Genomic DNA, 27,780 nt, shown 5'->3' on the forward strand with positions numbered 1-27,780 from the left:
AATGTCAAAGTGCACATTGCTCCACCCATAATGTTGAATATGCATGACTTTATTTACCAGACTAAAATTGAGTGATAAAGTAAACTGCTGTAGTGCTGGATGAGCCTGGGAGTCAGACACATGCGCTATGTATACATGTGGTGCACAAAAATCTAAGTTGGCAGTGTTTTTGTCGTTTAATTCTCCAATAATTTCATAATTTTAGTGAAATATTGAGCCATTCATTCGTGACCATGGTCGAGGTAAGTTTGGCTTTCTTTCTGTCTTGTTTTGAATTCTCGATCGAATAAGAAACATCAAAATTGCAATGTTTTTTTTAATGCACACAGTTCATTCAATTCAAAATTCAATGCAAAAAAAGAAAGAAGATGACAACTAATATGTAGAAAAGCATGAAGTGAAATCACAAGGATCAACAACTTTGTGTTTGACATGAATGGAAAAGGGTATAGAGTGTGTTTTGTTTGGGGTGGAGGATACTACCGGTAGCTTGATCTCACTCTCACTCAGTCCAAATCATTCATTCATCATGTTCATCAACTGACAACTGTCATCATTTATAAGGGGTGCGTTCGTTTAGCTTCCCTGGGTCGACCCCGGTGTGTGGCGTGTTTTTTTCCCAGGAAAAACGTGTGCAGATAATTACCAACGTTCGTCCTGGGAAAAAAAACGCCACACACCGGGGTCGACCCGGGGAAGCTAAACGAACGCACCCACTATCACTATCAGACATATCTGAGGCGCTGTACACCGGTTTAAAACATTTTTTACATCTGGGGTTTGTACTAGTATTAGTAATGAACTGATGTCAGAAATAGGGAGATGACTAGATCCAGTAACTGGGGCTCTGTACATTATTTGAATTTTGATTTTTGGGGTTGAACAAAGAATTGACTAGAGTAGAGTGGGATGGAACCAACGACCTCCGGATTAACGTGCCGGCGCTCTACCAACTGAGCTATCTAGCCCTTTATTGGCGGTGTCCCTATTCTGTCAATATCGTTGTTCCGGGGTGCCAGTCAGAAGCCATACAACCGTTAACTGCCGTGTAGCCAGGGATCACACATTCTTTGTTCAACCCCAAAAATCATTTCAAAATTTACTCAGTCAGTTTCCCTTGTGGTTTATATTGACATTTGAATTTTGTATACATAACTTGCATTTTTGTACTATCTATACTAGGCCTAGTATTTTGTAAGTTTTTGTAAAACAAAAATGCAAATGTCAAAAAAGAAAAAGAAAAAATTGGTAAAGCACCGGCACGTTAACGCGGAGGTCAGTAGTTCAATTCCTGCTCCAGCCCGATAATTTTTTTGGGGAAAAAAGGAGTACAGCGCTCCAGTTACTGGGTCTAGTTCAACCCCAAATTATTTAAAATGCACCAAGCCAGTTTCCCTTGTGTACTTGATAAAATGTATATTTATTGTACACAGTAACATTTAACATTACATGGTTTGATTTTGTTCAGCCTATCCAGTGGGCCACCGTTGTGGTTATCCACCCAGGGTCTTACTGGTTGCGGATCGGCCGAGCTGCGGATGCTACCCCTGTCACAATCCCTCATCTTATCGCTCGACGGAAGAAGGATCCATCTCAACCACTTTATGAAGATTCCATTCTCATAAGAGATGGGATATTTGTAAGTTGTAGGAGCATTTTCAGACTTATCTTTTTAGGATGAAACAAATCAAAGCAAGGAGTCACTATGTTAGGCCCTATCAAAATTGTCACTATGACTACCGTGTTGACTGTTGCTAAGGGTGTTGCCATGGGCGTTCTCCGATGCACAATGACAGAGTGACTTACCCCCTGGCCTGGAATTTCATCTTGGAGAGGGGAAGGCCTTTGCATTTTAGATTAACAAATCTTAAAGGAACACGTTGCCTTGGATCGGTCGAGTTGGTCTTTGAAAAGCGTTTGTAACCGTTTTTTATAAAATGCATATGGGTAGAAAGATGTTGTAAAAGTAGAATACAATGATCCACACAAACATGCCTCGAAATTGCGTGGTTTTCCTTTTACCTCGTCGACTAACACGTCGGCCATTTATGGGGGTCAAAATTTTGACTCCCATAAATGGCCGACCATGTTAGTTTGCACAGTAGAAGGAAAACCACGCAATTTCGAGGCAAACTTGTGTGGATCATTGTATTCTACTTTTAAAACATCTTTCCAACCATATGCATTTTATAAAAAACGGTTACAAACGCTTTTGTTTTGACCAACTCGTCTGATCCAAGGCAACGTGTTCCTTTAAAGTGAATGGGCAACGTTTGAAAGGACACCAAGGCCAAGACCAGGGGCAACAGCCTCAGGCCATGGCCTTCGTGGTCTCTGTGTATTTAATGGACCCTTCCCATGAAATATGCTAATTACATTCACGCATGCGTACAGACCCTGTTGGTTGGCAAACGCCATAGAGTTGTGCACAAGCAGACGCGCAATCTCGTCCGAGTCACGCGCCCATTAGCCGTGTACAAAACAGCGTGATGTTCCCTCATTTTGCCAACCAAAACGTTAGTGCGCACGCGCTATGTGCAATTTACATATTTCATGGGAAGGGTCTATTCCAGGCTTGCCTAGCCGCCAACTCTGACTTAGCCTTACACTATCAGCTTCTTTCTAAGACATATTTCTATTTACGTTGACATCAGCGCTCATGACCTTAATCTCAGAGCATTACAATAAACATCTGTCCGCACCTTTTGGGGCTCCAGACCCCACACCCATAACGAAGCATACAGGCCTGGTTCATGCGACTTCATTCTTTTATATATATTCCATGCAGCATCCTAACAGTGAAACACAGCAGGAGCAGACTCTGAAGATGGTGGAGCAAGCCATCTGGTCTCGTAAGACATCCCAAGGTCAACGAAGACAAAGTGTACCTTCCTCAGAGGTATCTTTCATTTGTAAATCATATGACAGGCCTGGGCCCGACTTCATAAAGCCGTAAGCACACAAATTTGCTTAGTATGCAATTTTTTCCTTGATAAAAATAGGATTACTAACACAATTTCCATTTGTTGCATATTGCTTATTCAGCTGTTGTTTGCTTATCCTGAAAATCACATAAAAAATTTGGTTGGTAACCCTGTTTTTATCAAGGAAGAAATTTCATGCTTAGCAATTTTTTGTGCTCAGCAGCTCTATGAAATTGGGCCCAGATATTTCAGGGAGGCAACAAAGGCGATTGCCTCCATGCCCCTTGGTCATTGCCTTGGTGCCATTTGTAAATCATATGAAAGGCTTGATACTTCAGGGAGGCATCAGATATTTCAGGGAGGCAAGAAAGGCACTTGATTGCCTCTATACCCCTTCGTCATTGCCTTGATGCCCTGAAATGCTCCAATAGAAACTTTCAATTTCCTCATAGGCTGCCCTTTGCAAAAAAGAAAATACCTTGCCCTTGCCCATTCAAAAACTAAGCATACGGGCCTGATATGAAACTTGGCCCATGGAGCGCTTTGTTTATGCACCAAGGTGGTGGATTTGTTTCAGTAGGGATTATAGTTAAAAAGATCAGAGGGTTTACTTCGGGTAATTACTCCAAAATTTAATGACCATAAAAAAGTGACTTTGTAAGGAGCACTGCAGCTGTTGATAATGTATAACATTTTAAGAAAATAATCAAAAAAGCAATTACCATAAAACTTATAGGCCTGTATGCTTCATTTTTGAAAAGGCAAGGGCCCCAAGGCATTTTCTCTTTGGCAAAGGGCACCCTATGAGGAAATTGTAAATTTCTACTAGAGCATTTCAAGGGCACCAAGGCAATGGCAAGGGGCAACGGAGGCAATCGCCTCCGTTGCCTCCGTGAAGTATCAGCTGTTGTCAGAGTAGGCTACTTATCGTAGCCTTAGATCTGGAGGGTCTAGCGCAGGTCCTTGCTGTTCCCAAAAATTCTACCTTCAGTAACAGATCTACCCCCACATTTGCCCCTATTTCATCCATGTGTTTCCCCAGTGCTTTTGGAATGGTGCCAAGTGCTCCAAGTTTAACCTGCCATTTATTACTTTTAATTTATTAATGGTATTATTATTGATATTTTATCACATTTTCCACACAGGTTCTGACATACAACCGCTCTGTCAATTCGCAGCCTTTAGATGAAAACTCTGGTATGAGATGGACTGACACAACAAGTCTACCTGAATACATTGTTGGAGACGAGGTTAGATTTATCTTGCTGTGTTAATTATACAAAATGTACGCCTACAGATACAGGCAAAGTAAATCTTTGTTTTTTGGAACCTGTTGGTTAATGTAACCCTATTATTAGTGTAGATGTATACAATAAAACTAACGTGTGAAAATTGTATATTGGGTTCCTGCGATATTGTCGACAATTCGGAGCGGTTATGTCAATAAAAGGAAAATAATCCCCAATAGAAATACACAATATGGGAAACATTACTGCAGTAATGATTCTCAGATTCAATATTTTTTTCATAACCACATTACTTTGAAACTAAATGATTCTCAAAATGCTTTAAACTGTCAACGGCTGCGGTGCTTCTCACTAAGAGAGTTTTTTATTGCTATTAATTTTAAAAGTAATTACCAAATGTATACCTTCCCTTGTTTGTACTGTTAATGACTTTGATTTTTGGGGGTTGAACAAAGAATTGACTAGAGTGGGACTCGAACCAACGACCTCCGGATTAATGTGCCAGCGCTCTAACGACTGAGCTAGCCCTATATTGGCAGTCTTCCTATTTTGTTATTATCTTTATACTGGCATGTCTTGCATTGTCTTGGGTGCAAGTCAGAAGCCATACAACTGTTATTTACCAGGGATCACACCCAAATACAACCTGGGAAGCGGAAGCCAGGGGATCACCTTTTTTTTTAAAGGGGATTCAACTTTTTGTTTTAGAGATCAATATAATCCACAAGGGAAACTGACTGGTTAAATTTTTAATGATTTTGGGGGGTTGAACAAAGAATTTACTTGAGTGTTTATGGTTTTCTTGCAGGCCCTGTATCTTGAACCAGCTGATGGCTACAACATCCACTGGCCAATCAGGAGAGGGCGCTTCAACCTCCACGAAGGAGCCGGAGGCTCGCTGACCGCCGTGCTGCAAGATCTGGAGACCATTTGGGGAGCAGTGTTACAACAGAAACTAGACATCCCTATTAAAGATCTCAAAGTAACTGGAGATGATAATCAGGCCTTGAATTTATTGTGATAATAATAATAAAACATGTATATAGCGCCTTATGCAAGGCTTTAGAGTACTTCAAAAAATCTGCACGTAAAAAACTTTCACAAATCTAGCAATAAGCAGATAAGCAATACACTAAATGTATCCCAATATAAAATAGAAATTTAAAAAGAGTTGATTAATAACACCTACTTAACAGATAGATAACAGGCCTGGAATTTCAACTTTCAGAGGGCAAGGTCATTTTTCTATTTTGAAGAAGGGCACTTCCATTGGAAAATCTTATAGTCTATGGGAATGTTTTGAAGGGGCACCAAGGCCAAGACCATGGGCAACAGAGGCTGTGGCCTCCATGTAATTCCAGGTCTGTTATAAGTTAGATGCCTTTTTTCAGGCTGAAGGGTTTTGTACAATATTGTTTGGTTTGTTTTTACTTTTGAACATTTGTAAGGGGACACAAAGGCAAAGACTAGGGTAGGGGGCACAGAGCCCACTGGCCTGCTTATAATTCCACCCCTAGAAAGACAATAGACCGTATTGAATTACCCCCTTTTGCTATGAAAAGTCGCCATCTTGTAGGGCAAACCGTATGCGCGTCCAAACGGGTACATCATCGAAGCACGCAGCACGCAACATTCCCGGTTTGATTTCTACGGCACATGCACGCACACAGACGCCATCTTGTAGGTCTGATAATTGAGCGGTGACATCATATTCAATACGGTCTATAGCAAGTTTTCTTCAAGCAAGTGAGACTAAGATTGTTGGTGTTTCGTTCTCGTCTTTCAGCATTACCGTGCCATTCTTGTCATTCCTGATATCTACCATCGGCCACACGTGAAAGAACTCATGAATCTGTTGTTGCTTAGGCTCGGATTTGGTGCTGCCATCGTCCATCAGGTAAGGGGTAGTATTTATGTTTCTAACTCTCAAGAAGAAAAGTAAATCATTTCAGATAAATACTATTTTACCTTTCAAGTCTACGAGAAAACATTATTTAGCAAATGGGTTGTCTTGTTCTTGTGCTGGCATTGGTCATCCTCGTCGCCTGCATCAAGCTACGGAGACTTCAAATATAATATAAATTGACCCGGTGTGGCAGGGGATTCTGTCCCCCTTACGGATAACTGTGTACAATCTAATTCTGATGGCGTCCTCTTTTGCAGAACAAAACAAGAATGTCTGCAAAGTCAAGAAATTCATTATAAGCAGGCATGATATTCTTCCTATTTTAAGTCCGATTTCTGATTTTTTAGCCCTGAGAAAAATTGTTATAAAATAGCCTAAAAAGTCTTTCAAAACCCATGCCATGTGCATGAAAGTCGCCCCTCGTACTCGATAAAATTGACCTACATTTTTTCCAAGGGCCAAGATATAAAACTGATTAACATACAAGTTTGTGTGTTGATTTATGAAATAGTGCCTTATTTCTAAATGTTGGTTGGAGTTGTTCACAGTGCAGGGACATTTCTCATTGTTTTTACATTTGGTTTTTATAACCTCAGGAATCTGTGTTGGCGACGTACGGCAGTGGACTAAGCAGTGCTTGTGTTGTGGATGTCGGCGATCAGAAAACAAGTGTGTGCTGTGTGGAAGATGGTCTGTCCCATAGAAATACAAGGTACCTTCTTAAAGACATTATACACTTTCGGTAAACAGTATTGTCCAAGTCCCACACTTTGTGTATCACAACTTATATATAAAAGAACAAACCTGTGACAATTTAGGCTTAATCGGTCATCGGAGTTGGGAGAAAATAACGGGGGGAAACCCACTCTACTTGTTTCCGCACGTTTCGCCGTGTCATGACATGTGTTTAAAATAAATCTGTAATTCTCGCTATCAAGAATTGATATTGTTTTAATGTTTTCTCAAAAAGTAAAGCATTTCATGGAATAATATTTCAAGAGAAGTCTTTCACCATTACCTTCTGTAAACCCTGTAAATTATTTGTAAATCTGTGAACTTTTTTTTGTACTGAAAGTGTATAATGGCTTTAAGTTTCAAGAGGTTTGTTTCCTCGTAGCAATATCTCTTGTTGTGGCTCTGAAAAAAATTACTGGTGTACAAACTCAAAGTTTCGATCAGTCTTCATCTGTTGTAGAATATGGGGTGTGTAGGTTCAAATGGCACCTGAGTAATGGTAGTCTGTTCCTTATAGAAACAGAAATCACATTTTTAAGCTAGAGGATGTTTGTTGCAGTGCCGGAGCAAGCTCTGTGGTTAACTAAAGGTTGATTATTTTGACTCGTACTCGGGCTGCTCGATCAACCAATGGTTGACTAATGTGTTCGCCCATTTGGATCCAGCCTCGGGACTAATAGTTCCTTCCATGGTCCCAAAAGCCTGTTTCATTCTCAACATGCATAAACACAGAAGGGAAAAAGTGAAAACTACAGGGAAAAATAATGCAGAAGGCAGTTGGAGTGTTGAATAACGTGGGTACCGATGGTCAACCTGACTTCCAAAACGAGTCAGTCGCGTAAGTACACTACTGCGCATGTACGTTGCTGGTCATTGGTTAATCACAGGTTGACTAATGTTTGCATTCAACTCAAGCTTGCTCCTTCTTGAAGTGCAGTTGGGAAGTCTCTTCTGTGGTGGCTTTAAAAAGACTTACTAGCGTAAAGACTCGTAAAAATCTTAAATGCCTTGTGACATTTTCTTCTCATCCCAGATTGTGTATGACCTACGGTGGCAGTGATGTCACTCGTTGCTTCACCTGGTTGCTAGAGAGAGCTTTCTTCCCGTACCAAGAGTGCCAACCGGCTAAAACCATGGACGCCCTCCTCCTCCTGGAACTCAAAGAAACATTCTGCCATCTTGACCAGGTGAGTCTGGTTTTTATATCATTTAGCCGTCTTCTTGCCTCTATAGGGCAAGTTCAAGGATGTTTGACATTTATTTATTTCTCTTTACAATAAGTGCACTGGGTTAATTTTTGTGCATTAAACAACACACAGGCCCTACATCTAATCTTAATGACACATCACTAAGTGTCTTACTTAAAGACAAAAGTGTTACGACTGGGATCAACTTCGTTGTTCTTCTCGCAATGCATGATGTATGTGTAGCCTTTTCATAAACTTTGAAAGTAGATAATTTCTTTGCCTCCACTATCCATGTCCTTCCAACATGCATATTCTACAAAATTCAGCGTATGGTCTTGTTGCAGTTAACATACAATGCAATTAAAAACCTTGGCCAAACCGTCTGGTATAGAAAACTGTCACACATACTAGGCTTCATACAGTAGTCCATCCATAATGTTTGCTTATATGGATGTGCCCCAGTCAGTGCCCTAGTTAATTTTGAAGCTGGCATACAAACAAGAAGGAAAAGAAGACTGTTGTCATATATAGTATTAGACCAGTCGACTAAGGGAAAGGAAGTGAAAATAAAAGTGAAACTTGTCGTCGAAATTTGTAGTCAAATTCTGTTCGAACAGATGATGCACTTTTCCCAGACTTTGAAACGAGGGTCTTAAAACAAAATCTCTTTCCAACAGGACCTAGATGGGTCGCAACTGCTAGACTTCCACGTGCGCTACCCGTACCAGCCAACCCTGATGTATCAGTTGAAGCTGGGTGATGAGACATTCCACGCCCCCATGGGGTTGTTCTATCCCTTAATCTTTGGGGTGATTGGTGAGAAGATGACATACACCCAGCAAAGAAACCAGGGAGATTCGGAAGATATCCACGACGAGTTGTACCTGCTACAGACTCAGAAGGAACAACAACAGGTAAAAAAAGAGGGAGACTTTTTCCTCTTTACTTATATGTCGGGTGTAATGGCCGAGTGGTCAAATTCAAGTTCTGGTGGTTGTCTTCAGGGTGTGGGTTTGAGTCCCGATCAGGACACTTGTGTCCTTGAGAAAGGTACTTTACTAACTGCTTCTCTTGACCAAGGCGTATGCGAGGGTAGAAGTTGATATTGTGTTGGAAAAAGCCCTCTTATTAGCGCACCGCTCAAGCGGTATGGAGCTGAGAAAGGAATGTTAAAGCGCATTGGTGCGGTTATTGTATAATGCGCAATATAAGAACCAGTTATTGTTATTACTTTACAACTGCGTCACTTAACAGCAACATATTCTCAATGGTAAAGATTTACAATGTAATAATTTACCAGCCTGTTTTTTTAACAGTCTAACAAGTCAAAGACAACCAATGCCCCCAACTCGGAGTCCAGCACTCAGAATGCAGACAGCGTCATGACGTCATCAACCAACCAATTATCATCCTCACCAAACAGCCAATCACAGAATGATCTAATACAGGCAGAGGAAGCCCCGCCCCCAACCATCTCCAGGCGGATATCGACGTCGCAGTCCATGGATAAACCCTTAGGTGTTGACCAGGCTATACTGCATAGTATCGACTGTTGCTGTAAGTTCCAGGATTCAGAATTTTGTTTTTAAGGATTTTGTGTTGGTTTGATTTTTCATTGTATATAAAATAGTGATAATTGTAACATAATCACAAACGCATTCTCCTGACGATGACTAGACAAGCTAGTCTAAATATTGAGACTAATCAAAAACTAGAGTTACATGGAGGCCTCAACCTTCTTCGGTCTTGGCCTTTGTGCCCTTTCAAAATTTTCCAATAGACTTTATGGTTTTTCAATACATGTACAAGTGCCCTTTGCAAAATCAAATGGCCTTGCCCTTTCGGAGATGAAATTCCAGGCCTTGGGAAGTTAACAAAGAGAAGCCCCTCAATCCACTAAGCAAAAGTAGTTGTCCTGGGGTGAATTTCACAAAGAGTTAGAACTAGTCTTATCTCGAGTTACTAGTCCCAACTTAGGACTAGCTGTACGTTTTGATATCTCTTAGGACTAGTCCTAAGTTAGAACTAGTCCTTAAAGATATAAAAACGTACTGTTTGTAATGTAACTGTTTGTGAAATCGACCCCTGGCTGATTACCTACCTTCCGCCCCAGGATTACTTAATAAGCCGGACACCTCTTTTTAGAACTGAGAAGTCTCCCAAGTTACAAATAATCTACTCCGCGGCAGTATAGCAGGGCAAGTTCTCAAAAAAACTTCATCTACATGGTGTTATCGCAAACCAAGTATACATTGATACCTCACCATGCAAAGCCTCCTTAGATGTTGGAGGAAAAACCCAGAGTTATTTAAGGGAAAACCCACAGAGTCAGACCCTGTCCATATAGTGCCTCAGGTGGGATTTGAACTTGGGTTCCAGAGGTGGAAGGCAAGATTAGATACCACGGACAATCCAGTCCATAGTGTTTCCGGTGGGATTTTAACCATGGTTCCATAGATGGGTGGAAGGCAAGGCAAGACACCTCACTACACCAACCCCCCCGCTAAAACTGTTTGTTGTATTTCACAGCATCTGATGAGACCAAGAAGAAGATGTACAGTTGTATTCTGGTTGTAGGAGGAGGGCTTAGTCTCTTCCAAGGAGCCTCTGACATGCTTCAGCACAGAGTACAATCAAAGATGCCTCCATCCTTCAGAAAGGTCGTCGAGAAAGTTGAAGTTATCTGCAAATCTAAGGTGATTTTGTATTTTCTAATGGAGATAATTCCCAATCACCCTTCGTATTGGATTAATTCACCTGTAACTTTTTTTGTAAAAAGCATGTATTTGGTTTGTCCACTTCATTGCATGAGCAAGATGCTTTAATATAATGTACTACCTCTTTTGACCCAATGAATAGCTGCAAGGGTAGAGGTTGATATTGTGTATAAAGAAACCTTTGAAGCACTATGGTTGCCTACGTTGTATACTCCCCAGGGAGCTGAGAAAGATTAAAGGGATGTTGTTGGCCCAATGACCAGGGCACTAATGTAAAGTGCATTGAGACGGTTATTGTGTAGTTCGCTTTATATAAGAACATTATTATTGTTATTATCTTCCTTGGTACAGGATCTAGACCCTCGGATGACATGTTGGAAAGGAGGGACTGTCCTTGCGTGTCTGGACACCGCTCAAGAGTTATGGATCAAACAGAAAGAGTGGCGGAAGCATGGACTGAAGGTTCTACGAGAAAGATCTCCGTTTGTGTGGTAGAGAATACCTGACTCCGACACTTGTGGGTGAACTTTTGGACTAAACAGACAGAAAGTCAAACTCTTGTGAAGAATAAAGACTCCTATAAACCACTTGCATAACGCGAAACGCTACTCAGACACCAAGCTCACGTGTACATTTTTACGCACAAACAACAGCTATCTACCAACCATTTGCCTAGTGAGGGCGCTTTTTGACCCGGGTTAGGATGCTTTTTGAGCGTGTGACGTCACAGCTAATTTGAATGTCAGCTTTTGGTGATGTTGCAGACTGGCAACACCAAGTTCTATAGTGTTACCCTCCATCAGCACATTGTATGCCTCTTGTCCACCAAGGACAGTGACCACCACACAGGTGACATTGAGCATGAGGTGCCAGGTCAATAGTCACAGTGGGTAAATTGGTCTCAACTGCAGGCAATCACAGATACATGCCAAGTCAGCGAGACAGAGAACAGCGATAAAAACACATTGGAAACTTGGACAGTAGTTACCATACTATCATGGTGCTTTTACAGTCCATGTCCTGATCGCACATTTAAACTGGGGACCTATACCAAAAGAGGACAGTAGATCCGACGGTTCAGGAAAGGTCCACAGTTAAAAAATGTGTACAAAACCAATGGGAGCTGTTGCAAAAAAGTTAAGTATTTATAAACAAGAGGGGCAATAGGAGGTCCACGGTAAGAGTTGACAGAGCATTTAAAACTATTCAAATAAATAGGTTGTGTACTGTGTACCAACTGAGTACAGAACATATAGTTGTTACATAGGACTACACGTAGCACTCGTGCTGTCCCACAATGGGAGTTATAGTTCACTTCAGTACCTGAATTATGAGATGATGATTTTATACAAAGCAGTTTTTTTTTCCAATAAAACTTATGAAAAAATGTATATATTCCGTGTTTGTACAGTTTCTTTATGTAGAGTTTTTTAGTTTACACGACCAGGATTGTTCATATCACTCCAAATTAAGTCCCCTGCTAAAAATATTAATAGTTTTAATGGTAAAAATTTATATTGCGCCAAATCCATCGAAAGCAATTAAATGCTCCATGGCGCTTACAGAGTAACATTTAAAAAAAATCCCTGGGTAAACACAAAGTCATTATCAGAATTAATAACAAGGTATAAAAATAAGTTTAAAATCAGCTAACAACAAGATTAAAAGGAAAAGCAGCCAGCTGAACTAGTTGGACAGAATTCTGACTGGTCTTTGGGCATTTTGGCCAGCGTACCACTGTCGACAGAGAGCACTGATCAAACATACTCATAAACAAAACCACCACATCAACTGAGAGAAAAACATAAGCTCATTGCGCGCCCCTGACGAGTCCTGAAACCAACACAGACTTAGGGAAGCCTTCAAAATCAAGTCGCAAAACACAGTTGCATAAGACAGCAGTTTCTTCATCAACAAAATCTGGTCACCACTACAATCATTCCAGCAGCAGCTCACAACAACACTGACGCACTCCAACAACCACACATCCAGCGGCCAACTCTCACGCATCACCTCTTAGCCGGGTATCGAACCAGGGTCACATTGGTGAGAGCCGAGGGCTTTACGCACTAGCCACTCATATCTTACACGATGGTGTAAAACTTCCCTTGAAGTGGAGTATTTTTCGAGAAAGAAGTAATTTTCCACGAATTTGATTTCGAGACGTCAGATTTAGAACTTTAGGTCTCTAAATCAAGCATCTGAAAGCACACAACTTCGTGTGACAAGGGTGTTTTTTTCTTTCATTATTATCTCGCAGCTCCGACGACCAATCGAGCTCAAATTTTCACTAGTGTCTTATTTTATGCAGATGTTGAGATACAGCAAGTGAGAAGACTGGTCTTTGACAATTACCAAGGGTGTCCACTGTCTTTAAGAGACGCACATGACATAATTACCCTCATCACACTGATATGATCTTTCCACAAGAAAACCAGATAGATAGTATACGTATAGGTACATTTTTAATTTAATCACCTATTGTACATGTACATCCTAAAGGCCATTGTTAAATGGTTCTGAATGATAGTGGTACTTCTGTTGACACCAAATTAGAGTTCACTTGATGCAAACAAATTAACCTACACATGTGTAGGAATTTTGTCTGACTTCCACCAAAAAAGAGGTCTTAAAATTACACTTGTCTTACCTAAACTTTACAGGGAATAAAAATGGAAGCAAAATCATACTCTACATTAAATAATACATACAAGGTTAATATCAACTAAGTTTATAGCAAGTCTTATTTGTACAATGTTTCAATGCTCAGTTGGTGTATGTAACTTCATCTTTTTAGCATAATTATTCTTTAATCCCTATCCAAGCTTTACACCGTTAAAATTCATCTAATAAGGATTTTACAAGAACGGAAACAAACTTTCGTAAATAAACAAACTAAACAAAATAATCCGCTAAGAAAAATTCAAGTATATACATATTTAATAAGTTAATTGCGATGTGCAAGTGTTTCATTTGGCATTTTCTCGGAAACACTTGTCCATCTACGACATTTCAATCACATGACCACAGAGCACTTGACCACTTTACTAGGGCCCAATTTCATGGCTCTGCTTACCGTAAGCACAGAATCGGCGCTTATGGAAGCAGGGAATTCTGTTCTTACGGCAAGCGTATTTCACGGGTTAGCAGCAAATTTTGGCTTCTGCGCGTGCGTACTCAACGTTAGTAGGCATTCTACGCTTACAAGGCTAGCGCAGAAATTTGGTGCTTGCACGTAAGCAGGGAATCGTGATCGTAAGCGCGAAATTCAGCAGAGCCATGAAATTGGACCCTGATCAGCTGAAAAGTTGCATGTCTGCAATATCTTCCAAGGTCATGTGATAGTTGCAGTAGACTCTAAAAGGTAACCAGTAGCCGTGACCTTCTCTTGGCTTGATCATTAAGGCCTATGAGTTAACTCTGATCTGATCTTAATGAGGTCAAGCAAGGTCGCAGCAACCGGTTACCCTTTGTTAGAGTGTATGGTTGCGTCCGAAACAGGTACAGCTACAGCTAGATCGCGTGGGTCTGCCTATTCTTCAACACAGACAGACGCACTGATCTAGCCGCAGCCGTAGCCGAAGTCGCCGTTTCGGACACTGCCTATTTATGTAGGGGAGTTAGGGGGTAATTTCTGCAGCCGTTCCATCAGCCTGATTGGATCCACAACAAAGTGGCTTGTCCAATCAAGCGTCATCATTGAGTGTGGAATACTACACACACTCTCGGCCACAAGAAGGAAGAGCAACAATCGTCAAAATAAAAACCAACAGGACGCGTTCCTCAATAATAATCAGGGGTTCAAGTCATTGCTGCCAAAGGGTCTGGAACTAGTATCTAAATTTAAGGTATGTTGAAATGGTGACATTTCCATGTTTGGGTTAGCCCTGGAACTGTATATGTACCATGGAGCTTCTGGGAACAGTTTCCCCATAGCTAGAGACGTGGATTTAGCAACGTGTTGCTTTTTAATCATGGAAAATGTATTTGGTCACAAAATACAGAGCTGCCAATGTTTGCATCTTGCAATTAGGGAGACTTTAAAAAACAAGCAGGAACCGCAAACTCTTCTCTATCTTATCTCCACCATGCAAAGTTTCACATCCTACTTAACAAGCAGGAAGACATTTAGAACTACATTCACTATAATAGGGGGAAAAGCTCCCATATTCAGGGACAGTGTTGTAGCTAGACAAGCTTTAGTGGTAGGTTCTAAATTCAATTTAGTTCACCAAGAGCGAGAGGTTCAACAAATTTATCCATGTTTAGATATGGGGCCATCATTGCTGAAGTGCAATCTGGGGGGAAATCTGTGCTGGGCAGCACAGTGTACTTTGCTCAGAGTGCTGGGTGAAATTTGTTAGATCTGGGCATGGCCCGCCCAGCACCGCCCACCATGGCACATTGCTTATAAAAGGGGTCTGGAACCAGGATCTTGGATCTGAACACTAATCATATTTGTTCACAGAACTCGGGAAAGTACTGAGATATAGTGCTAACACACATCGGTGTATGGGTAAAAAGAAAATTAGTATTCTTTATCCCCAATGCAAATTTAACATCTCTTATATCGTTGCAGTACCCGCTGCCAAAACATAGGATTCGAACTGCCTCTAGCTACCGGGCAACCTTGGTAGTCTAGTTGGTAAGACACTGCTCTAGAATTGCAAGGATCATGGGTTAGAATCCCAACCGAGTAACATGCCTGTGATATTTGTCCACAGGACTCAGGAAAGTACTGAGTATACAGTGCGAACACACAAATCGGTGTATGGGTAAAAACCAAAATTAATACTGTTCAGGGAGTTTTTTTTTAAGTTGTTCATCAGAACATGGACCAGGGCGAGTTAGCAGCTCTTGCTTAGGGGACGTCCAAAGTTTTCAAAAATGTTACGATCGAGCAGAGTTGAGACTCGGAGTTTATTTTAAATCTCGCTGGTAGCTCTTGTCTTGACGATGTTGCTCTGCATGCCTGCTACAAGGGACTACAGCAGGCATTTACCTGTAAGATAAGAAGAAGAAGTATATTAGTTTACATGTAACAGATTATACAATACAATAAATGTAATAGATGCCTGTTGATTTTTGTGTTCACAGGACTCTGGGAAAGTACTGAGTGTAATGCTGTGCTTAATACACCTTTATATAAGGGCAAAATCAAATAATTATTAAGTAGGCCTATATTAATAACCTTATGAGTTATTCAAACTGATTTTGGCAGCTCACATATGAATTTCAATCGAACATAGGCCTAAACATTAAATTAAACAAAATACATAAAAAAACTTAAAATCATAGGGGTTCTATTTATATATCTAAGTAGAAAAAAACACATCAAAATAGCAGAAAATTAGCAGAAAAACATGTAGTTGATCTTAATGAACCCATATAAAAAATGTACATACAAAAAATGTACATATAAGGTGCTACATAATACGGTCTCAGAATTCATCACTTCAATAACCCATCTTTCTGAAAGTTTGTATATACTCAGCGCCTTGAGTACCTTGATGGTAGATACGTGCGCTATATAAGACTTTGATATTATTAAATATTATATACAAAATGCACACAATAACATAAAAATAATCAATAAATTTGATATTGTAAAAATCACAACAACAGACCTGCCATCATTTTCATCTTAACAATTCGGGAAAGTTTGTACAACAATCCGACAAATATTTAGAATTACACTCAACATAACAGGGGAAAAAGTTTCCACTATCAGGGAGATGTTCAAATTTGTTCATCAGAGCCTGGAAAGATTGGTTTATTCCCAGGGAACATTCTGCAGAATCCAGGAGGGTTTGCAACTCTGCAATACATAACTAATTCACACAGTGCTATTCACAATTCTATTTATCACTCAAAATTTGTGAATCCATGGAATCATTTGCAGACATTAAAGGCAGTGGACACTATTGGTAATTACTCAAAATATTTATTAGAATAAAACTTTTCTTGGTGACAAGTAATGGGGATAGTATAAAACATTGTGAGAAACGGCTCTCTCTCTGAAGTGCCATAGTTTTTGAGAAAGAAGTAATTTTCCAAAAATTTGATTTCGAGACCTCAGATTTAGAACTTGAGGTCTCCAAATCAACCATCTAAACGCACACAACTTTGTGTGACAAGGGTGTTTTTTTTCTTTCATTATTATCTTGCAACTTTCGATGACCGATTGAGCTCAAACTTTCACAGGTTAGTTATTTTATGCATGTTGAGATAACCCAACTGTGAAGGCTACATGTAGACTTTGTCAGTTACCAATAGTGTCCACTGTCTTTAAAACATGGAAAAAGAACATTGAAAAAGCAGAGTTCGACAACAGTCCATTTCTTGCTGGGTACGAGGTAAAACAATATGAAGTATTAAGTGCAAGTACATATGTCATGTGATACAAATATTGCCACACATAAAGCGTAACAAAATAGCCATACACACCCATTAAATATTCTCTTAACAATCGCACTGATAATAATGACAACTCATTCACAACTTTTCAGATAAGCTGCTACACAAATAACAGTTACAACAGTTGAATCTGAATCATACACAAGTTGACCATTATTACAAGTTGGCACCATTTCGATCATGTTCTCTGAATTAAAACAGTTGAATCTAAATCATACACAAATTGACCATGATCACAAGTTGCCACCATTTCGATCATGTTCCCTGAATCCAGTAACAGTAATGAATTAGTGTCTCTTGCACAAGAAAGAAACCAGACTGTTTTTTTTATCTTCCAACTTGAGGCCAATTCCGAAACGGCAACCTCGTCTACAGCTATAGCTAGATCACGGGCGTCTACCTCTTCTTCAACACAGACAGGTGCCCTGATCTATATGTGTAGCTGTAACTGTCGCCAAAATTGCCGCTTCTGAACACGGCTTGATTTGATTATGATTTGGATCAGAGAAAAATCAAGATGGCCCCACCATGATAAAGGTCAATTGACAAAGTAAATTTGCGATCGCAAATTTCAAGACTCTTCTCAAAACATATATCTATTCAAATCATCATACATAATTGTTCTTTTATTTCCTCTGAGCGCTTTCTTTTGGAGGTGTTAGGCGCTAAAGAAATGCGGTTGTTATTAATAATGTTTGGACAGTAACATCACAGTAATACAATAAACTATTCCTTTATAAATTTTGTATCCATAAAAGTGACAGCCTTCTTACCTTCCTCATCCACCTCCAGCTGGGGGCGGGGCACTTGGTGCTCCAGCCCCGCCCCTAAAACCGCCCATTCTTCTCCTTGGGCCTGGTGGGGGACCACTTCCCTAACTTAACTCAAATTTGAACTAACTGATGAGAAACAAGAATTTAAATTGTGACTTAAATATACCATAGTTCGGAAGCTGTTGATAAAAAGAGAAAGAAAAGAAAATAGAAACAGCAGTTATTTTTGAGAAGTTCATGTTTGTATGGCAAAAGTCATGCAAGCTAGTTTGCACCCATCTCTGAAAAGCATTTCTTATACATGTAGCTCTGATTCAGTAATTCTAGTTTTACCCTCCAGTTCCAATTAAAAATACAACGAGGACTTTCTACTGAATGTCTTTCTCAACCCACAATTAATAATAATAATAATAACTGGATTTATATAGCGCCAAATTACCAAAGGATGCAAGGCGCTTATCAGGGAGACCGACAAAGGTAAAGGGGAAAACAGCTACGAGTTGGAGAACAGGTGCGTCTTGAGACCCTTTTCGAAGGACAACACAGTCTCGGCATTTTTAATGGGGACAGGAAGACCGTTCCATAGGCGGGAGGCAGCAGTGGAAAAATCTCTCTCACTGGCTTGTTTGCGTGACTTGTTCACCACGAGGGAGATCGCATCATAGCTTTGAAGGGAGTACGGACAGAGTTGTGCAGAAAGGCATTGGAGAGGCTCACATGTTCTTGCTCACACATGCGTCTTGGGCGGAGCCTACTGGATTGGTCTATTGTGTATTGCGTCCATGACTATAAAGTCTGACATAAGTGCGCGTACGGTTGGAGCGCGCGACAGAGTTGTTCAGAATGGCATTGGAGAGGCTCATGTTTTCTTGCTCACATGTGCGCCGTGGGCGGAGCCTAATAGATTGGTCGACTACGAAAACGCACAGCTTGAGAGGTACAGTTTGCTTAAAACTGGTTAGTATCAATCTAATGGACATGGTTAATAAGGATTTTGGAATCAAACATCATCAACAACGTCTTCACCCTCTGAACATGTACCTTGCCAGACTTTGGGATGGCATTCTTCATAATTCGGCTGACGTTAGCGATGGGTAGAAACCCGGTCTTGCTCCCTGAGCGGCGAGGTGCTCTTCTCGTCTCCTACAATCTCCTCTTCTGCTCCCCCTGTTAACGAGTCATCTCCTGAGACAGAGGCAAGAAGGAAACTCAAATTATAACCAAGAGCAGAAATAGTTTAAATCATCACCACCATCTTCTTTACAAAGAGCACATAATATTAAAATGACAAATCATGAGCAAATCTCAACACATTTTATATTTTGCATATTCTATTTCAGAACCTTCATTTCTAACTAGAAATAACTATTGTTAGTTAACTATTGCTAGGAAACTAAAATTTATTGACAGAGACCAGAATCAAAATTCTAATTGTTGTACGATACTTAAAGGCAGTGGACACTATTGGTAATTACTCAAAATAATTATTAGCATAAAACCTTACTTGGTAACGAGTAATGGGGAGAGGTTGGTAGTATAAAACATTGTGAGAAACGGCTCCCTCTGAAGTGGCGTAGTTTTCGAGAAAGAAGTAATTTTCCAGGAATTTGATTTTGAGACCTCAAGTTTAGAATTTGAGATCTCGAAATCAAGCATCTAATAGCACACAACTTCGTGTGACAAGGGTGTTCTTTCTTTCATTATTAACTTCAACTTTGAAGACCGATTGAGCTCAAATTTTCACAGGTTGGTTATTTTATGTACATGTTGAGATACACGAAGTGAAAAGACTGGTCTTTAACAATTACCAATAGTGTCCACTGTCTTTAACAGAATTGACAGATATTTATCATACTCATAGGCAACTATTTTGTCACAAAAATATTACACAATTATCATTCAGTTGAAAAACTAAAGACCAGCGGACTCAACCAGTCAATAGTTTACTAGCCCGACACTAAAATCACTAGCCTCTGGTCCAGTGTTAGATTCAAGCCGCGGACGGTGAGGAAATACATGAACAAAATGATTAGGGTACAACCAACCATCTGTAGTATAGAGTGCTGTTGAGAGATTTCCATAGTCGCCTGCCATGGTCAACACCTGTGGGCTATCTGTGGTAGCCTCTGTACTGTCCATTACGTCAAGAGGGTACTGCAGACTACTGTAGTGTTAACGTTCTATACTTATCACCAAGCAACAAAGCACCATCTGTAATAATAGGATTCATCATGAAAGTTTATAATATAAGTATGACTTAAAAAGGAACATTACAGAATTGGTAAGAAACAAAAATCGTGAAGATCACAGATCTAAATAAAACTTACACATTATGATCAGGATAGTAGAAGGCATCCCTTGAAATATTTCTGTCTGAAATTTCATATTTGATGAGAAATAAATAATATAATTACGCGTTTTGAGTTTATCGCTCAGTGAGCGTTTTTATTAATTTTTGTTTTGGCATCGATGCGATGCAAAAGATTTGTAATCGGTTTCGCACTATTCTCTCGTGACCTAGATGGCCGATCGATCTCAAACTTCTAAAGGTTTGTCAGTTTATGTACATGTATATGGTGGATTACATAAAGTGCTTACAATGCCAGCACTGCCTCTAGCTGCCGGGCAACCTCGGTAGTCTAGTTGGTAAGACACTGCTCTAGAATTGCAAGGGTGGTGGGTTCGAATCCCACCCGAGTAACATGCCTGTGATATTTTTTCACAGGACTCGGGAAAGTACCGAGTATACAGTGCTAACACACATCGGTGTATGGGTAAAAACCAAAATTAATGGAGATCAATGGTATCACCCTTATACATCGATGCGTGTAAGCATTGTATACTCAGTACTTTCGCAAGTCCTTTGAAAAAAAAATCACAGGCATTTTTCCTCGGAGGGGGTTTGAACCCATGATCATTGCAATTCTAGAGCAGTGACAATCACAAGATGTATTTATTTATTTTTTGAAAATTTGCAAAAATGTTGAATTTAATCATACTCTACATAGCTTGATTGAATGTTTTGCAAATATTTGTCTGTTCTTGACGACCAGCACAGGGGTCGATTTCACAAAGAGTTAGAACTAGTCCTAACTTTAGGACTAATCCTAAGAGATATGAAAAACGTATGGCTAGTCCCAAGACTCGAGATAAGACTAGTCTTAACTCTTTGTAAAATCTACACCAGTTTGTTTATCAACAATAGAAAGGCATATAGTGTGTATGTAAAGCCCATTATACAAACTGAACAAAATATCTACAGGAACTTTTTAGTATAAGATAAATATTTTTTTCTTTCTATAATTTGCCTACGTTCATCATTTATTTTTAATAAAAATGTCTTTACCCCAGTGCAAGTGGTTTTTTTATCTTACTTAGATTTTATATTAACTCAAAAATATGTGTACAGCTTAGCTTACAGACATCTGTTTATTTATAAAAGTTACTGCATAAACAAAACTAATATATCATATTTTTTTACTTTGTCTCCATTCAATAAAGTAATGACCCATACATTTATATTTGTTTTAAATTCTGTTATTAAATTTCCAGTAAAAGACAAAGAACACTAAATGAGAGGTTTTACCTCTCTGTATAAGGACATTTTGGCAGTGTTGCTATTTTCATAAACTAGACAAACTGTTTTTTATGCAAATTCAACACTTTTAATTGTGGCAAATCTATTAAAACTTGGCTGTATTCAAGCAAGGTCCAACTTCATAGAGCTTCTTACACGAAAAGAAGCTTACCGGCCATAACATTTTTCCCAATAATTTTTCAAATTGTGGCTGTTATCTTGCTCCTTTGTTTTTTTTTAGTATTATTTAAAAAAGTACAATGTTATGGTAACAAATGTTATCATCAAGGAAGACACTTTTCCAAAATCAAGAAAATTCAAACTTTGTTTTTTTTTTATACAAAAGATTAGCGAAAATTAAGTGCATTATAATTCACCAAACAACTGCAAATACTATAACCTTCTGGTCAACAAATTAAATTCATTATTCTTTTCTTTGATCAACACTAAATTATTTAGTATTCTTTAAGATTTTTCTTGATCAAAACAGTCAAACAATAACAATCTGTATTCACAATCTGTATTAACGTACAAGCTAATAAATTGTACATTGAATGTTTCAGTGAGTATTCATTGCGTTACTCCCAAGTTATCCTAGTGTAAGCTTGCACACTTCTCACCGTGTTTATAACGCACGTTCAAACTTGTTAAACTGTCTATGGTAATTATGAATATAGATAATGGGTGCATTTGATTGGCTTCTCCGGTTCGACCCCGGTCTGCCCCCGGTACGTTCGAATAGCTTTGACGTCATTCCTGGGGCTCACCCGGGTCAGCCCCAAATGCCCTGCTTGTGGAACGGGTCACTTGGGGCTGCCCCGACTGGTGCATGACGACACCACGAGAGGGCGAGTATCGTTTGTTTAGGTCTTGTCAAGATGAGCCCCCCGGGGTTGACACAGGGAAGCTAATCGAACCATCCCTACATAAGAAACCCTTCAAAATCATCCACTTCATCCGAGTCTTCTTCACTGTCATCTTCAAAGGGAAAAATAGGAGGTGGTGGAGGAGGGGCCGCAGCAGGGCGTGAGTGATGGTGCATGCTTGGTGGAGGCATGGGTGGAGCTGCCATTGGGGGCGTAGGGGGGAGGGCACGGGAGGGTGGTGGGGGTGGAGGCATCCCACGGTATGATTGCGAAGGGGGAGGATGTGGTGCAGGACAACGGCTTGGGGGTGGTGGAGGACGTCCAGAACGTCGATAGACATGGTGCGCCTGGTTTGTATCTTGAAGGAAGAGAGACAAAGAAATAACAAAATGCAAATTTAACACAATAAAAGTAAAAGTTTGTGACGTGAATCAACACAAATCTAAATCAATAATCACAGTTTCAAGATTCTTGTTTACTCCTATGAAACCACATGAGATCATTTGAACGGAACTGTTTGTACTAATTGTAGCACACACCTTGAAGTGGTACAAACAGGACTCCCTTCTGTGGATGCTTTACTTCTTTAAAAAAAAACATACAATTTGGAAGGCACAAGGAGGTTTGAGAAAATCCTGAAATCAGGAAAAAATAGTCTTCAGAAACACATGCCTGCTTTCTACTTACCGGCATGGTTTTTGATGGCCTCAAAACCACCATGTTCCTCCACAAAGCCCTTGATGAACATGGCTGTATTCTGATCTTTTAGGTCTGCGTCCGACACACCGATTTTGCGACACCAATCTTTGAGGACTGGATCCATCTCTTCAACCTGTGATACAGAAAGATATGATAATTTAGATTAAACCCTTATCCCTTCTAAGGGAGCAGTCGATGAGCTTCCCTGGGTCGACCCCGCAGTGCTCACTCGGGTGAGCCCCTGACTAAGAGCTAAACGAACGATCACTCACCCTCTCATGCAGACCTCATGCACCTTGGGCCAGCCCCCAAGTGACCCACTTAAACAAGCAGGGCACTTGGGGCTGACCCAAGTGAGCCCCTGGAATGACGTCAAAGTAATTTGAACGTACACCGGGGGCAGACCGGGGTCGACCCAGGGAAGCTAGTCGAAGGCACCCTAAAGTAAAGTCTGTCCCTAGCCAAGTTGGTGGAGGTACCAATGATGAAATATCTGGCTGAAATGTTGAACTTCAAAAAATCGGGTTTTAGTCCACTTTCAGCGGATTATTTATTGTGAACAATTTATTGATTTCAAAGTACTTACCGGTACATCAAAGCCCTTTTCAGGATCCCATCCAACATGGCTGACATGCCTGCAAAGGAAGGAAAACACAATTAGTTGAATTTTAGCAGTGAAGAAAGAAAAACAAATATAAGTATTGTTTGAAGCTTTGCATGGTGTGGAGAAATAGGAAGAAACTTTAAATAATTAGTAAACTTGCGTGTACAACCATGTGTAAATCTCTTTTGTGTGTGTGTTGGCTCTGAGAAGAGCCGGTTTGGTCTCCGCATTTCGAACAGTATACTCTGCTCGTCTTAATTTTTTATAGTTTCTTCCTAGAAAACAAAATTAGCTGAATTTTTAGCCTTCCAGAAAGACTCTGCTAGGGTCGAAACGTCAGGCTTTTACCTTTTTGTGTACCCTTTTGGTAAGCAGTTTGCTACAAGTTTATTCTATATTCTCCAAGTTGAAACTTGATTTACATAATGTAATTTAAAAGCAGTGCTGTTTTAATGACCCCAAGATGTTTTTGAAAACTGATGAATAGCCATAACTTCAGGCTTTGAATTTTTTATTTTTTTTTGCATTTAAACAATTGATCCTTCTCAAAATTGAGACTTGATTTACGGAATGTAATTTAAAACCAGTGCTGTACTAAAGGGCAATGTCATAGATTTCACCAAACTCTTCCTAACTTAGGATTTATCTTAGGACTTAGAACAAGTAAAGTTCCAAACGTAACCATAGGCGTTAGGACGCATTGAATCCATCCTACATGTATGTAAGTTAGGACGAGTACTCTGCCTAAGATAGGATTAATCCTAGCGTTTTGTGAAATCGGCTGCTGAACCTTGTAAATATTTTGAATACTCACTTCAAATCTTGTGTTGTTCCGATGTCGGCTTTGGTAATCTTTCCTTTCTTACCCTTGTCCTTCTTCTTGTCCTTTTTTCTTGCTTGTAGATGTGTCGATTGTTGTTGGAGAGGAAGGTTGCGCATTGCTACCTAATAAAGTTGAATTAAGTTTAAAAGAAATATGGTATTAGAATTGGAATTTGTGGTTTGTACATTTCTCACTGTAACAGTCAATCCCGACTTCAACATGGGGATCATGCAGGGCCCAATTTCATAGAGCTGCTAAGCACAAAAGTTTGCTTAGCATGAAATTTCTTCCTTGATATAAACAGGATTACAACCAAATTTCCATGTGATATCAGTAACAAGCAATAAGCAACAATTTGGTTTGTAATCCTGTTTTTATCTAGGTATGAAATTTCATGCTAAGCAAATTCTTGTGCTTAGCAGCTCTATGATATTGGGCCCAGGTAGGTGTTTTTGCTGATGATATGGTCAATTCTGGATTCATAAAGCCATGATTTGAAAGTTAAGAACATGTCCACATTGAGTTTGGTTATGCTACAGCCAGTGGTTGCAGCCACGGTGGGTGGTGGTGGGCGGGCTTGCCAAGGACTCACAATTTTGCCCAGCACTCCAAGCAAAATACTTTGTGCAGCCCAGCACAGATTTGCCCAAGAATAAATCAAAATATTGTCTCTCATTGATTTGCCACACAGCTAATGTTAAGGAGTAACAAGCGGCAGAGAAAGAACACAGTCAAAAGGCCATTCAACTTATTGCATGGTCCAATAACATGAACAGTTTGGAAACATGGCCTCATGCCTGAAGCTTGAACTTCAGCAATAACAAATACTGATTGTAAGCACAATTTTGTGTACATCCGGGCCATTTTATGAGATACAATGTTTTTACACTGACACGAGCAACTGCATCCTTACCTTTTTCAGAGCCTTTCCTGCTCTGATCTGATCCAGTAGAGCTTGTCTTCCAGCGCTGGCAGGAGCAGGTCTCTCGTCCGGTTCCACTCGCTTCAAAGCAGGAACCTTATGGAGGTCACTATGTAGCCCTCCACGACTATTACCACAACCACCACCACCACCGCCCCCACCACCACCCCCGCCCCCACCACCACCCCCGCTTACAGGAGGCGGGGGAGGCATTGCACCCATACCAGGTGGAGGGGGTGGGGGAGGGGTTGGGGGAGGGGGTGGGGGAGGGGGAGGGAGTGGGGGAGAGGGAGGGGGAGAGGGAGGGGGGAGAGGGAGGGGGAGAGGGAGGGGGAGAGGGAGGGGGAGGGAGTGGGGGAGGGGGAGGGGGTGGGGGAGGGGGTGGGGGACCTCCTCCTCCGCCACCTGATGGTATAGGAGGTGGTGGGGCAGCGGCCGCAGCAGGGCGTGAGTGATGGTGCATGCTTGGTGGAGGCATGGTTGGAGCTGCCATTGGGGGCGTAGGGGGGAGGGCACGGGAGGGTGGTGGGGGTGGAGGCACCCCACGGTATGATTGCGAAGGGGGAGGCGGTGGTGCAGGACCACGGGAAAGAAGAGAGACAAAGAAATAACAAAATGCAAATTTAACACAATAACAGTAAAAGTTTGTGACATGAATCAACACAAATCTAAATCAATAATCACAGTTTCAAGATTCTTGTTTACTCCTATGAAACCACATGAGATCATTTGAACGGAACTGTTTGTACTAATTGTAGCACACACCTTGAAGTGGTACAAACAGGACTCCCTTCTGTGGATGCTTTACTTCTTTAAAAAAAACCATACAATTTGGAAGGCACAAGGAGGTTTGAGAAAATCCTGAAATCAGGAAAAAATAGTCTTCAGAAACACATGCCTGCTTTCTACTTACCGGCAAGGTTTTTGATGGCCTCAAAACCACCATGTTCCTCCACAAAGCCCTTGATCAACATGGCTGTATTCTGATCTTTTAGGTCTGCGTCCGACACACCGATTCTGCGAAACCAATCTTTGAGGACTGGATCCATCTCTTCAACCTGTGATACAGAAAGATATGATAGTTTAGATTAAACCCTTATCCCTTCTAAGGGAGCAGTCGATGAGCTTCCCTGGGTCGACCCCGCAGTGCTCACTCGGGTGAGCCCCTGACTAAGAGCTAAACGAACGATCACTCACCCTCTCATGGTGACCTCATGCACCACGGGCCAGCCCCCAAGTGACCCACTCAAACAAGCAGGGCATTTGGGGCTGACCCAAGTGAGCCCCTGGAATGACGTCAAAGTAATTTGAAAGTACACCGGGGGCAGACCGGGGTCGACCCAGGGAAGCTAGTCGAAGGCACCCTAAAGTAAAGTCTGTCCCTAGCCAAGTTGGTGGAGGTACCAATGATGAAATATCTGGCTGAAATGTTGAACTTCAAAAAATCAGGATTGAGTCCACTTTCAGCGGATTATTTATTGTGAACAATTTATTGATTTCAAAGTACTTACCGGTACATCAAAGCCCTTTTCAGGATCCCATCCAACTTGGCTGACATGCCTGCAAAGGAAGGAAAACACAATTAGTTGAATTTTAGCAGTGAAGGAAGAAAAACAAATATAAGTATTGTTTGAAGCTTTGCATGGTGTGGAGAAATAGGAAGAAACTTTAAATAATTAGTAAACTTGCGTGTACAACCATGTGTAAATCTCTTTTGTGTGTGTGTTGGCTCTGAGAAGAGCCGGTTTGGTCTCCGCGTTTCGAACAGTATACTGATCTGCTCGTCTTAATTTTTTATAGTTTCTTCCTAGAAAACAAAATTAGTTGAATTTTTAGCCTTCCAGAAAGACTCTGCTAGGGTCGAAACGTCAGGCTTTTACCTTTTTGTGTACCCTTTTGGTAAGCAGTTTGCTACAAGTTTATTCTATATTCTCCAAGTTGAAACTTGATTTACATAATGTAATTTAAAAGCAGTGCTGTTTTAATGACCCCAAGATGTTTTTGAAAACTTATGAATAGTCATAACTTCAGGCTTTGAATTTTTTATTTTTTTTTGCATTTAAACAATTGATCCTTCTCAAAATTGAGACTTGATTTACGGAAAACCAGTGCTGTACTAAAGGGCAATGTCATAGATTTCATCAAACTCTTCCTAACTTAGGATTTATCTTAGGACTTAGAACAAGTAAAGTTCCAAACGTAACCATAGGCGTTAGGACGCATTGAATCCATCCTACATGTATGTAAGTTAGGACGAGTACTCTGCCTAAGATAGGATTAATCCTAGCGTTTTGTGAAATCGGCTGCTGAACCTTGTAAATATTTTGAATACTCACTTGAAATCTTGTGGTGTTCCGATGTCGGCTTGCGCATTACTACCTAA

General features: G+C 40.5%; 3 protein-coding genes and 1 long non-coding RNA gene across 4 annotated transcripts in view; 1 reads left to right on the forward strand and 3 right to left on the reverse strand.

The window, feature by feature from the left end:
* The window catches only part of LOC139954431 (uncharacterized), a 95,789-nt gene that overhangs the window by 24,851 nt on the left and 43,158 nt on the right, over nucleotides 1-27,780 (reverse strand). The window lies entirely within an intron of this gene.
* On the forward strand, nucleotides 123-12,085 carry LOC139954432 (actin-related protein 8-like). Its single transcript, XM_071954231.1, has 12 exons — nucleotides 123-242; nucleotides 1,469-1,639; nucleotides 2,789-2,899; nucleotides 4,070-4,174; nucleotides 4,980-5,153; nucleotides 5,958-6,068; nucleotides 6,674-6,789; nucleotides 7,846-7,999; nucleotides 8,677-8,913; nucleotides 9,316-9,556; nucleotides 10,529-10,695; nucleotides 11,068-12,085. Exons 1-12 carry the CDS (start codon nucleotides 234-236, stop codon nucleotides 11,209-11,211), a joined length of 1,740 nt encoding a protein of 579 aa, XP_071810332.1. The 5' UTR covers nucleotides 123-233; the 3' UTR covers nucleotides 11,212-12,085.
* LOC139954436 (uncharacterized) lies at nucleotides 13,169-18,054 on the reverse strand. Its single transcript, XR_011788115.1, has 2 exons — nucleotides 17,907-18,054; nucleotides 13,169-15,718 (listed from the first exon to the last, which is right to left on the reverse strand). It is a non-coding gene; the product is annotated as an uncharacterized lncRNA (long non-coding RNA).
* LOC139934096 (uncharacterized) lies at nucleotides 20,762-25,610 on the reverse strand. Its single transcript, XM_071928386.1, has 5 exons — nucleotides 25,389-25,610; nucleotides 24,467-24,597; nucleotides 23,635-23,683; nucleotides 23,037-23,181; nucleotides 20,762-22,707 (listed from the first exon to the last, which is right to left on the reverse strand). The coding sequence occupies exons 1-5, from the start codon at nucleotides 25,608-25,610 to the stop codon at nucleotides 22,406-22,408; spliced, it is 849 nt and encodes a 282-aa protein (XP_071784487.1). The 3' UTR covers nucleotides 20,762-22,405.

This window comes from Asterias amurensis, chromosome 2, assembly GCF_032118995.1.
Source record: "Asterias amurensis chromosome 2, ASM3211899v1".
Taxonomy (NCBI): domain Eukaryota; kingdom Metazoa; phylum Echinodermata; class Asteroidea; order Forcipulatida; family Asteriidae; genus Asterias; species Asterias amurensis.